Source organism: Tursiops truncatus, chromosome 16, assembly GCF_011762595.2.
Source record: "Tursiops truncatus isolate mTurTru1 chromosome 16, mTurTru1.mat.Y, whole genome shotgun sequence".
NCBI classification, from domain to species: Eukaryota; Metazoa; Chordata; class Mammalia; order Artiodactyla; family Delphinidae; genus Tursiops; species Tursiops truncatus.
The window spans coordinates 58,793,778-58,807,165 of record NC_047049.1 but is presented as its reverse complement, the minus strand read 5'-3'; the positions used below and the strand labels follow the sequence as shown (position 1 = coordinate 58,807,165).

Here is a 13,388-nt window from a genome sequence, read left to right as displayed (position 1 = left end):
CGGCTGTCGGTGCCGCTGCTCCGGCTTTCCCTTCCGCCCCGCCTCGCCGCCCCACCTGCGAGAAGACGCTCTCTTCGGGTGCACCAGCCAGTTTTATCACAGTTCCTTCTGGGCTCTCTCAAGCCATTTGGGAAGTTGAAGCCGTCCTGAGGAATCCCGAAGCCCCTTCAGTGGTGGGCGGCAAAGAAGGGCTCGAAACTGGGAGGCCAGGGGCAGCCTCTCCGCCTGATGTGCCGTTCTCCCTATCTTCTGAGGACAAAGACGGTGTCTTTTATTAGTCCCTTGTGAATTGAATTAATATTTATGAGGCTCCTAGATAGTGGGAACAGGAGATGCACTAATCAAAACCACTCCAGAAGGGAGTTGTTAGGTGATTCCAGGCTCCCCTCACACTAGAGCCCTACCATTAAACATTTGAGGCAATTTCAAGGGCCCAGACCAGTATCTTAAACTCATTAAGAAAGTTTATATTCCAGAGCAAAGAACCAGTTGGCTACCTTTTACAGTGGTTCTCAAACTGTGGTCCCCAGACTGGCAGCCACCACATTACCTGGTAACTTGTTAGAAATGCAACTCATTGGGCTCCACCTTAGACCTAATGAATTAAATTCTAGAGATGAAGCCCAGCAATCTGTTTTAACAAGCCCTCCACGTGGTTCTATGCACACTAAAGTTTGAGAACTATTAACCTATTACTCCACATGCTTTTCTACCCAAAACCTTCCTCATGGGGGTGGGATAGGGTGGATTAAATTTTTAAGTGGCAAAAACAAGATATACATGGCCCTAAAACAGGGGTGAAGTGGAAGGTACTTGAGAAAGGTCACTGCCAAATTTGAACAAAACTGCACAACACTCTGGATACCCAGCATTAATTCCCCAGCTCTCACCAATCGGTCTGGAAAATATTGGGCCTTTCTGTCCAATCTGCCTGGAGACCTCTGGAATTTAAGCATTCCCTAAGAAGCCTGTCCTTACTCCTTTGCTCTATATTACTACCTAGGTGATCTCATCCCCACCCTTCCCTCTGCCTTAACTATCAGCTTGAGAGGTTATTTTCCAAACCTCCTATTTCCCGCCCACTTTCCTGAGCTATAGGCCCAAATATCCGATAGTCTATTCAGGTAGATACCACTAGATTTCCCACTTCATCCTTTCAATTTGTCCTTCTTTCTTGACATACAAGGACCTCCAGGGCCAGAGACCCTTTCCTCATGCTGCCTCTGCCTAGAAAGCACTGCCTGCCTTTTAACAATTATGAATCTATTAAGACTCAATTCAAAGATCACCCATCTCCTTCCTGCCTCAAGAAGCTTTTCCTGACCTTCTTTTCTTTACCTTCCCTTGGGTAGACTCCCTTTTTTGCACCCAAGAAAACCTTTTATAGATGTCTGCTGTGACACATTTAACAGGAGTCATAGGCTTCCCTGGTGGCGCAGTGGTTAAGAATCTGCCTGTCAATGCAGGGGACATGGGTTCGATCCCTGGTCCGGGAAGATTCCACATGCCACGTAACAACTAAGCCCGTGTGCCACAACTACTGAGCCTGCACTCTAGAGCCTGCAAGTCACAACTACTGAGCCCACGGGCCTAGAGCCCGTGCTCCACAACAAGAGAAGCCACCGCAATGAGAAATCTGCGCACTGCAACAGAGTAGCCCCCACTCACCGCAACCAGAGAAAGCCTGCACGCAGCAACAAAGACCCAACGCAGCCAAAAAAAAACCCAGTAGTCATAGCACATGAGTATTTAACTTGCCTGTATTCAACCACATGAACTTAGCAAAAACAAAACACCTCTGAAGGTCATCATATGCTCCAGAGTTCACATAAAATAGGAGACATTATGCTTCTCCTAATGTGAATATTGCACTGTGTTTAAACACACATACCGGACTTCCCTGGTGGTCCAGTGATTGAGACTGTGCTTCCAATGCAGGGGAGCGTGGGTTCAATCCCTGGTCAGGGAAGTTCTGCATGCCAAGCAGTGTGGCAGCAAAAAAAAAAAAAGAAATATATATATATATATATATATATATATATATATATATAAAATTAAAATAAACACACCTACGTTTTGTACAGACAGAGCAGTAATTTTGTCCCCAAAGGGACATTTGGCAATGTCTGGAGACGTTTTTGGTTGTCACAACTAGGGAGGAGGGTTTTACTAGTATCAATGGGGAGAGGCCAGGGATGTTACTAAACATTCTACAATGCACTGGACATCCCCCTACAACAAAGAATTATTCAGCCTGAAATGTCAGTAATACTGAGGTTAAGAAACTCTGAGTTAGACTAATCTTCCTAAATAACGGATTTGGTCATATAATTCCCTGATTAAACTCCTCCACTAGCTTCCCACTGGAACCAGAATAAAATCCAAACTCCTAGCCATGGTCTATTAAGCCCCACATAATCTGGCTACTGCCTACCTCTCTGATCTCATCCCTCTTCACCTTCCTTCTCAAGCACCAAACTCTGGTCAAAATGGCCTTCTGTCTAAACATACCAAGCTTGTGACCAAACACACCAGAGATTCCCAGGATCTTTACACTTGTTATTGCTCCTATTTGCAATGTTCTCTATTGCATGTTACATCTCAAATGTCATCCATCTCCTCAGAGAGGTATGTATTCCCTGAACATTGTAGCATTAGTAGCCCCACTGTCACTAACACCACTACCAGTTATACACACTAATCACCCTATTTAATTTTCTTTGTAGCACTTAAAAGCATATAAAATTCTGTATTTACTGTTTGTCATCTCCCCCTGCTGCCCTCGGAATGTACACTCCTTGAGAACAGGCATATCTCTAGAGTCTAGAAATAAAATGTTCAGTAAATACTTGGTTGACTACAACAGGGCCTCCCAGACTCAAGCCAATTATTTCATCCAGTGATCAACTAAATAAACAGAGGTCTGTTTCCAATAGTGGAGGAAATAACTGGCTCTGATAGACTTGTTGAGATAAGGATATGTTGGAATCCACAATGGAGTGTTATCCTAAGGGAATTTCAATGTAGTTTTGAAAATACAGCTTTTTCACTTCATATGCTGACTTTAGAAAATGTAACTCATTATATTGCCCCTGCTTAACATCAGTCTTTTATTAAACTGTAAACACTCTAAGGGTAAAAGCCATTTGGAATCCTCAGCATCTAGCATGAAGCTAAGGCACTTTTATGTACTGTCACCACCACTCTAAGCTGGAAATTTTTGTGTCACCTGTTACTGTGTGGTTTCTGTCTCCTGATTAGACTCTGATAGATATATCACATTTCACCCAAAACAATCAGTAATTAAGCCCTATAGATTTTACTTTCACATTCTAGCTACAAAATATTATCTACCTGTTTACTTTCCTTGTTATAGCTAGACCTCTTCTTTTCCCTAACTACTACCATTGGTCACTTTAGCTGATACATGCATTACATCATCTGAACCACAAAAATGGCATTCTGACTGGTTTTTCCATTGTCGAACCATCTTGCTCAGTAAGTTCAATCTATTTATGTTACTGAATAATATTCAAAGTGGTATGTATTCAATAATAGCTACCATTTATTAAATACATACTATATGCTAGACACTGTTAAGCACTTAACAAATATTCTCATTTTTTACACTCTGATTTAAAAAACTGTTTTTGGTAACAGCTTTATTGAGATATAATTCACTGATGTAAAGTGTACAATTCAATGGTTTTTAATATATTCAGAGTTGTACCATCACAATTTTAGAACATTTATATCACCCCAAAAATAAAGCCCATACACTTTAGCCATCATCCCCAATATGCTCACCATCCTCATCTCTATGCTGCCACTCATCTACTTTCTGTCTCCATAGATTTGCCAACTCTAGACATTTTATATAAATGCACTCAGATAATATGTGGTCTTTTATGACTGGATTTTCACTTAACATGAACATGGATGAGCGTATTTTCAAAGTTCATCCATGTTGTAGCATGAATCAGTACTTCATTCTTTTCTATGGCCAAATATTTCATTATATGTATATGCCACATTTTGTTTATTCACAAGTTGATGGACACTTGGGTTATTTTTACCTTTTGGCTATTATGAATAATGCTGCTGTGAACATTTGTGCACAAATATTTTCATTTCTCATGAGTACACACCTAGGAGCAGAATAACTGGATCAAATGGTAACTTAATGTTTAACTTCTTGAGAAACTGCCAGACTGTTTTCCAAAATAGCTGCACCATTTTACATCCCTACTAGCAGTGTACGAGGGCTGCAATTTCTCTACATCCTCGTTAACACTTGTTATTATCTGTCTTTTTTATTGTTGTCATCCTAGCAAAAGAAGCACTTTCTTTCATTGTGGTTTTGATTTGTATTTCCAGATGACTAACGATGTTGAGCATCTTTTCATGTGCTGATCGATCATTTGTATATCTTCTTTGGAGAAACATCTGTTCAGATCATTTGCCCACTTTTAAATTGAGTTATTTGTCCTTTTATTATCGAGTTGTAAGAGTTCTATATATATATTCTGGATGTAAGTGGAGAGGCTGAGGTCACAGCAAGTTGTAGAAATGAATATCCAGGGGATATCCTAATCCTGAGAGTGTGATAAGAGAAGGATGACAATAGACAGGGTGTGGTAGAATGGCAGACCCAAAAAGAGAGCTGATGTTAATCACTCCTTTGGCAAGAGAGAAACCTCCAATCTTGAGATGTTCTGTGTAGACAAGTAACACTTGGCAGTGAACAGGAAATAAGATAAAACAAGTGACTTAAGAAGCCCCAAACTGAGTTTATTGTGGTATAGACCAGGTGATAACAAACTCCAGTGTATTCAAGTAACCCTGATACACCCTGGGATACCTAAAATACAACACAAGGGCAAAAAGCTGCTCTAAAATTAGAAGTCCCCAAGAGAAAATAGGAAAATGAGACATGTATCTCGAAAAAGCCAGGAAGTAGAACAGTGTGCCAATCCTCACAACCTCCCCCACGTTCCCAACCACTTCTCTACTTCCTCATTTTTCCACTACTTCAAGTCATTAAGACTTCTGCATTTTTTAGCCCAAATTGCTGTATAAGAAGAAAGTCTTTTTCAGAAGAATAAGGTGCCATTCTTCTCCTTGGTGCCATCCGGTTAAAGTCAAAACGTATAACTTTCTCATGAAGGAAACTCTTAGGAACTTAAGGCTCTACAAAGACTGATATAAGGGCCTTTTGTCACACACTAAATCTAGAATCCTGTCTCCACACACTAAATCTAGAATCCTGTCTCTAGAAGCTACATGTGGCTAACCTCTTGGAAATGAGTCACATCATACAGGAGCTCCCATTCAGCTTAGAATCTACCAGGACAAGTGAATTAAGTTTACGATATAGTGGATTTGAAAGTTGGCAATAATCTGGCATCAGCAGGTAATTTCATCACAATCTCTGCATTTTCTAGACATCCAGTCAGGATCTGGCTCAGCTATTTATACCCTGCCATTTACTTTCTCTTCCAATTGCCTCTTATCCAGCTGGCAGGAGCTTCCAAGAAACGTGATATAGTAGGCACTGCAGTATACTGGCTGCTTGTTGGGGTTGGAGTAGACCTGTTCAGGTTTGAGGGACGCAAAAGGATTAGCTCCACAGGCTGTGATGTGTGTATCCATGTCCACCAGAATCTGCAAAGAGGCTGCCAACTCCTGCTGGCTATGGGAGACAGATAAGAAAAATTGCCCTGCTGATTATGAAAGAGATAGGAGAGGAACTGCTCATCAATCCCAAAAATTACCTAAGGCTGGACTAACGCAACAGCTATCCCTCCCTCCCAAATGTCTAGACTAACTACTCAATTAACTAGCATAGCACTTTGAAGGGATGAGAAAGCCAAGCATGGGAAGGAAGAAAATCCTCACCAGAAGGCAGAAGATGAGCAAGGGGGAGAGAAATGAGCTCATCTACATAGAGGTGTGAGTGAATTGGGGAGGTATCACAAATAGGAGGAGGTCAAAACCTGTAAACAGTAATCATTGTAGGGATCTCATAATCACAAAGTAGCAAGAGGGTGGGCAGCCAAGCCTCCATCAGGTCCAGGGAAGCATGGAAACCTATGGAACAAAAATGGAGATGGAAATAGAAAGGGGAAATGCTAAGGCAGACCCTAACCAACATACTTCTTTGACTGCGTCCACCCCTCACCTTGCTCACCTCCAATGCTCATTTACCACCATCACCCGCCCCAGATTCTTTAATGGAAAATTATGGACCCAGGTGTAGCACATATGGCTAATGATCAACCAAGGTCTTCATTATATTACGCTCAACCTGACCAAATGAATGGGGTTCCAAAGGTACAAGAGCCAGGATGGAAAACTCCCAGAGGACCGACCCTGTATTCCCCCAAACAAATGACTCTTACCTGGATGGAATGCCACCACCAAATCTGGATGGGCTATCTGCCCAGACTCTACCTGCTCCTCCCAGAAGTCATGATAGAGGCCCCTATGGCTACTAAGCTGAACTGTGCCAGGTTCCAGGAGTGAAGGTGAGGCACTCTGTGAAAAGCCAGCAGCTACATCTACACCAACCATGATTACATGGAGGCCAAGGTGCCCAGGAAACATGTAGCCAAGTTCATCATAGTCCCAGGGTGAGTGAGGAATGTCTCTGCATGAGAAGCACCAACCACGTGCACTGTGCTTCCCCCGACCCTCCCAACATTTATCCCCAAGGCCCGAAGCCCAAAGCCCAGTGTCAAGGGCCGTGACAGGGCATCTGTCAGCAACCGCTTCAAAGAGCCCTGCAGGACATCTGGATCTGGCCTTGGCCATCCTACATTGGCCCACAGGGTGGTCATGGCCTGACTACCAAGCATAGCATCCAGAGTAGCCTCTAGCTGTAAACGTCACATAGAAAACCAGGTGTCCCAGCCCTGTGCTCCTTCAGTCAGCCAAGACCAAGGTCCTGAGGGAAGGACAAAACCACCTGCAGGAAAGAAGGAATAAGAAATGACCTAATCCTTCCCTGGCTTCAATATTCCCTCCATGTTCATTCTCCCAACCTGTCCCCAAGACTGCCCTGTCCCACTCAGTTCCTCATTTTTTCCTCAAAACAACACACTTTCATATATTTCTCCAAGTACCATCAACTATGACCATTATGGCAAAATTCCCCAATACTGTCACTCCACCTGTGACCAGAGGCCATTCCATGAGACGGTCCACAGCTACAAGACGCAGCTCTTGACAAACCCTCCTGTGTGCTGGCCAGTCTGACCTCTGGCACTCTGGACCACAGTAATAGACACTTCTGCACCTGAGAGAATGAGGCCCAGAAACAGATGTTCCTATACCTCAAAGGTGAATGGGGGACTCCTGGGGAAGGGAACTGATATTCCTGCACCTGGGAAGAAAGATCACCGGGTGAGGAAAGTAGGGAGAGGAATGACAGCTGCTGCAACAAATTTGGGGACTATCTTTGGCACAGGAGGCAGGAGGGAGTGGGAACGTAATTTTTCTCTTGGGTTACAGTGACACCTCAGCCTCTGTCTAGAACTAACTTTTTACATCCCTTACAGAAACAAAAAAACAGCAGGAGTTTGTGGCTGCCCTGTTATCACAGGTGTGGCTTGACCCCAACCTCCCCAGACAGATACGGTCTTACCACTTAAGTGCTCAAGAGAAGAGAGGTAGGGCTTCCCTGGTGGCGCAGTGGTTAAGAGTCCGCCTGCCGACGCAGGGGACACGGGTTTGTGCCCTGGTCCAGGAAGATCCTACATGCCGCGGAGCGGCTAGGCCCGCGAGCCATGGCCGCTGAGCCTGCGCGTCCGGAGCTTGTGCTCCGCAACGGGAGAGGCCACAACAGTGAGAGGCCCGCGTACCGCAAAAAAAAAGAAAAAAAAAAAAAAAAAAAAGGAGGAGAGAGGTAGAAAGGATTATACTCTGGTCTAACCTCCCCATAATACCAAAATAATCAGGAGTCTTATAAGCAACCCTTTTCTAATTTCTCTGTGGCCTAGATCACACAAAATGAGGAGCAAGCCTGAAGTTATTCTGAAAATTCTCAGACCTTTCCTCCTGCAATGAGGTCTTAGAATAGGATCATTCCGGATGTCTCCCCTATTAGCCCCCAACTAATCACCTCTTGCCGGAGGACCCTGGAGTTTGAAAGGCCACTAGGGAGTACTTTACAGTGAGCACAGAATCGGAATGTGTCCTCCATCTTCTGGAACATTTCTTGAAGGCATCGATATCCAAAGCCTGATACAGGAGTATCCCCATCTAGCACCAACCTGCAGAAACAGCATGAAGTAGGAGTGGCAATAGGAAAAACACCTCCAAAATTTCTCATGACTCTTACCTTGTCTCCTATATATTTGCACCTCTCCTACTCCCATTGTTTCTCTTTTAAGCAAATTATATTTCTTCTATAGTAATAAAACTGGCAAAAGTCAGGATGAGAAAATCCCTCATTGCAAATACCCCATATTCCCCAAGCTATACTCCCTCTCCACCTTATGAATCACTTCTACCAGTGACAATATATCACTCTTCCATAGAGTTAGTCACTCACTTGTATTCTTCATAGCTTTTCATGTTCAGCTTTGAAGGATCAGCTGGGATAGGCCAGGAACATTATTCTCCAAGGAGAAGCAGCCAAGTGTATCAATGCTAGGTCCAGGTTTTGAGAGGGTCAGAGGCACAGGAGTCACAACTGTGGGTGGGGTCACAACCACGGGAGCCACTGATGAGGGGAGTTTCTTGTGCCTTCGTCATCGGGACCGTGGAGCCATGGCCTGTCCAGTGATACCTGGGGACTATACGTAGAACAGATATGGAATGGAATTTTGTAAGTTGGACACATATGATGCTTTTTCATATGTTTGACCTTTCACTTGTCATTCCAGTCTCTCAGGCCCAGGTATCAGTAAGATTTATTTCATATCTACAGATTATTGATCACCACAGGCAGTTGTGAAAAAGAGAAATAATTATATGTGACTATAATTATACATATATGTATTATACATGAAGTTCTATATATAATATAGATGCCTAGAAAAGTCTGGCAGGGCTCTTATAAAATTGATAACAGTGATTAACTCTGAGGAAGGGAAAAGGCACTAGGATGGGAATTGGATCGATAAAAGGGAACTTTAGACTTGTTTGTAATGTGTGACTTTTTATACAAAGAATATATTCGTATACTATTTATGTATTTTAAAACATCAACTTAGAGGAAAAAGCAACAAAAGTTTTGGTTGGGCTTCCCTGGTGGCGCAGTTGTTGAGAGTCCAACTGCCGATGCAGGGGACATGGATTCGTGCCCCGGTCCGGGAAGATCCCACATGCCGCGGAGCGGCTGGGCCCGTGAGCCATGGCCGCTGAGCCTGCACGTCCGGAGCCTGTGCTCCGCTACGGGAGAGGCCACAACAGTGAGAGGCCCGCGTACTGCAAAAAAAAAAAAAAAAGTTTTGGTTGTCCGAAACTACCATCTAACTAGAGAAACAGTCAATCTAATCTAGTTGGGGAAGGAAAACATTCATTTTAAAAGACCTATCATCACATTTATAAGCAATAAACCAAAAAGTAGAAATCAAATGCAATACCAAATTAGCACTACAATGCCAAGTTATGCACATTATTAGGAAAATTTTCTAAAAAGGTGAGTTCTGAAGTAGAACTAAACCCACACCCACTCACTACCTAGAGAGAACTCTTGTGGTGTCCTCCTTCCCTGGCCTGTCTTTTCCCATTCCTTCCACGCGGGTTGAGTAAACAAAAGGGACTATACTGGAAAAAATAAAACATAAATATTTATTGATAAACAGATAAAATCATTTGCAAAATACTATAACAGAAACAAATGTGAAAAACATACTTAACATCTATATGTCTTAGACGTTAGATATAAACTATAATATAAGGCAGTGTATAAATCCTACAAGAAAAGTGAAACTAGAGCACTAATGGGAGATCAGAAGAAGAGAGTCTCTCAGTTGGTGAGCTACAGACAGACTTTATGAAGCAGCAGTTGGAACAGACCATGAAATATGGCAATACTGTGAATACACAAAGATAGGGAAACAGGAACTCTAAACACAAAGAAGAGTGTGACCATAACAAATGTAGATGGGAAAATTCTGGGAACTAAGGAACTAGAATGGTTTGAGCTGGATTATTAAGTCTAAAGATCTAAGTGTAAGAGAGAAAAACTATATATAAAGTCTTAGGGGCTTCCCTGGTGGCACAGTGGTTAAGAATCCACCTGCCAATGCAGAGGACACGGGCTCAATCCCTGCTCCGGGAAGCTCCCACATGCCGCGGAGCAACTAAGGCCGTGCACCACAACTACTGAGCCTGCACTCTAGTGCCCATGAGCCACAACTACTGAAGGCTGGGTGCAGCAACAAAGACCCAACACAGCCAAAAATAAATTAACTAATGAAAAAAAATTTTTTTAATGGTAACTTTCATGTTAAAAAAAAAACCACTATAAAGTCTTAGAAGAACACAGGGGAAAAGCTTCATGATACTGTATTTGCCAAGTTCTTGAATACGACACCAAAAGCACAAGCAATAAAAGAAAAAATAGATAAACTGGACTCTATCAAAATTTTAAAACTTTTGTGCATCAAAGGACAAAGTGAAATGGCAACCCATAGAATGAGAGAAAATACTTGTAAATCATATATCTGATAAGAGATTAATATCCTGAATATGTAAAGAACACCTGAAACTCAACAACAACAAACAGCCCAATTACAAAATGGGCAAAAGACTTGAATAGACATTTCTCCAAAGAAAATATACAAATTTCCAAGAAGCACATGATACTCAACACGACTAATCAAAGGCAAATCAAAACCACAGACACCACTTTACTCCCATTAGGATGGCTATCATCAAAAAACTAGAAAACAACAAGTGTTGGTGAGGATGCAGAAAAACCGGAACCTTCCTACACTGATGGTAGGAATGTAAAATGGTGCAGCTGCTGTGCAAAACAGTATGGCAGCTCTGCAAAAAGTTAAATAGAGAATTATCATATGACCCAGCAATTTCACTCTTAGGTATACACCCAAAATAACTGAAAACAGGTATGCAAACAAATGCTTATACACAAATGTCCATAGCAGCACTATTCACAGTAGCCAAAAGGTAGAAACAAACTAAAGGTTATCAAAAGATAAATGAATAAACAAATTGGGATATATATATATATATATATATATATATATATATATATACACACACACACACACACACACACATATATATACACATATATATGTGTGTGTATATATATATATGTATATATATATAAATTCAGCCATAAAAAGAAATGTACTGATACATGGTACAATGTGGATGAACCTCAAAAACATTATGCTAAATTAAAGAAGCCAGACACAAAACGACACATTATATGATTGCATTTATATGAAATATCAAGAATAGGTAAATTCAGAGACAAAGCAGATCCGTGGTTGCCAAGGGCTGGGTGGAAGGGGGAATGAGGAGTAACCGATTAATGGTTATAGGCTTTTTGGGGGGGGTGATGAAAACGTTTTAGAACTAGATAGAGGTAGTGGGTGCACAACAATGTGAATGTACTCAATGTCATTTAATTGCTCACTTTAAAAGGATTAATTTTATGTTATGTGAATTTCACCTCAATTTAAAAAAGAAGAAAGGTATCTATAGAGATTTTGAAGCTAAAAAATTGTTTTATTCCCCAGATAAACTGCCTTCAGGGACAGGGAAATGAAGAGGATAATGCTGACAGTGGTTGTTTTTTATTGTGAATGAGGTAAAAGTTCAAATCAAGAATTGTGTTTTGTTACAAAAATGGTCTGACATTTAATCCTTCTGAACTAGATCTGTTAGGAAAAAACTCCAGAATCATCATTCAGCTGAGATGTAGGTGGCAGAACAATCAAACAAAAACCCTCCCCAAATCATCCAGCTAATATCCATTATCTTACAACATGGCTCTTGCAAACCACGGTCCTCAGGTTAATGGAGGAACTAATTTGATTTTCCTTTGTAGTTTCTTTCTCCTTGTCCTTTCATTCCACCCCTGTTCTCCCCCCTCATCCCACAGATGAACGGCCAGTTTCAGAGTCCACAAAACAGAGATAACTAAGTTCATCTGCGTATCATATCTTCTACATTCCCACCAATAAAGAAGAAATTAGACCTAAAGATAGTACATTATTTTAGGATTTAAGGGTTATCTCTCTTTCCTAAAGGGCAGATGGAATTGCCTTCAAACCTTAGGACACCATTTCCAAAAACTGACCTGGCTCTTCCCTCCACTTTTTTTTAAAAAAATTTATTTATTTTTGGCTGCATTGGGTCTTTGTTGTTGCGCACAGGCTTTCTCTAGTTGCAGGGAGCGGGGGCTACTCTTCGTTGCGGTGCGCAGGCTTCCCATTGCGGTGGCTTCTCTTGTTGTGGAGCACGGGATCTAGGCATGCAGGCGTCAGTAGTTGTGGCTTGCGGGCACTACAGTGCAGCCTCAGTAGCCGTGACACACGGGCTTAGTTGCTCTGCATCATGTGGGATCTTCCCGAACCAGGGCTCAAACCTGTGTCTCCTGCATTGGCAGGTGGATTCTTAACCACTGTGCCACCAGGGAAGCCCTTTCCTGCACTTTCAATCACCAAACATTCTCATCACATTCCCAGAACCACTGCAATTATAGAATAAGTACTCATATGCTGTATCTACCCAGCCCCCTCTGGCAAGACACCACCTTCTTAAACCTTGAAAGAATGGACTCATCTTTTCTTTACAGGTATGGAGGAAAAGTATCTTTGAGATAAATCAATAGTCTTAAATTCCAGAAGTAATAATAAATATCTTCCTGATATTCAACCAAAGGCCTTTATTCTGCAATGGAAGCCAATTAAGACCAGAAAGGTACTTATCCACCTTTCCAATGAGCGATCTTCCTCCAATGGAAGATTAAGTCCACTGGAAGACTGGATGAACTGGCTGGAAGTCAAGGGATCGATCACACAGCTTGGCGAGGCATGAAGTTGGTGAAATCCCTGATGCCATATTTTCCTCTGTGTCTACAGTGGGTTCCTGATACAAATGGATAATTTTCTGGCAGGAAGGTAAGAAGGTGGGAATGAGGAGCCAGGTCTTTGCATTTGCATCTGTATATATCATCAGGCTCATGTCTGAGTTTGTGTACCCAGCCCCCCTAGTTCTAACTTTCCTGCAATGAGGCCTAGTATCCTCCAAGTTTGGGGGTGGGGAGTTGACCTGAGAGAAACAAAGGCAGTGACTTGTGGTCTAATTTATTCCCAGTATATAAGAGAGAGAACACCAACACCAAGGACTGCAGAGGAGACATGAACTGGATGGCCTAAAAAAACTCTTATCCTTCATCT

The 13,388-nt window shown here is 42.1% G+C and overlaps 2 protein-coding genes across 2 annotated transcripts in view; both read right to left on the bottom strand.

Moving 5' to 3' along the window:
- Positions 1-4,770: 4,770 nt before the first annotated feature.
- MSS51 (MSS51 mitochondrial translational activator) lies at positions 4,771-8,691 on the bottom strand. Its single transcript, XM_033842477.2, is given in 7 exon segments — positions 4,771-5,692; positions 5,997-6,090; positions 6,402-6,629; positions 6,632-6,967; positions 7,173-7,297; positions 8,123-8,273; positions 8,555-8,691. Coding segments are annotated over 6 exon segments (1,143 nt in total). The 5' UTR covers positions 8,263-8,273; positions 8,555-8,691; the 3' UTR covers positions 4,771-5,472.
- Positions 8,692-9,687: 996 nt separating this feature from the next.
- The window catches only part of PPP3CB (protein phosphatase 3 catalytic subunit beta), a 56,119-nt gene continuing 52,418 nt past the window's right edge, over positions 9,688-13,388 (bottom strand). The window contains exon 13 of the mRNA XM_073793465.1: positions 9,688-9,774. Coding sequence (XP_073649566.1) covers positions 9,770-9,774 — 5 coding nt within the window. The 3' untranslated portion in view covers positions 9,688-9,769. The remainder of the gene's footprint in view (positions 9,775-13,388) is intronic.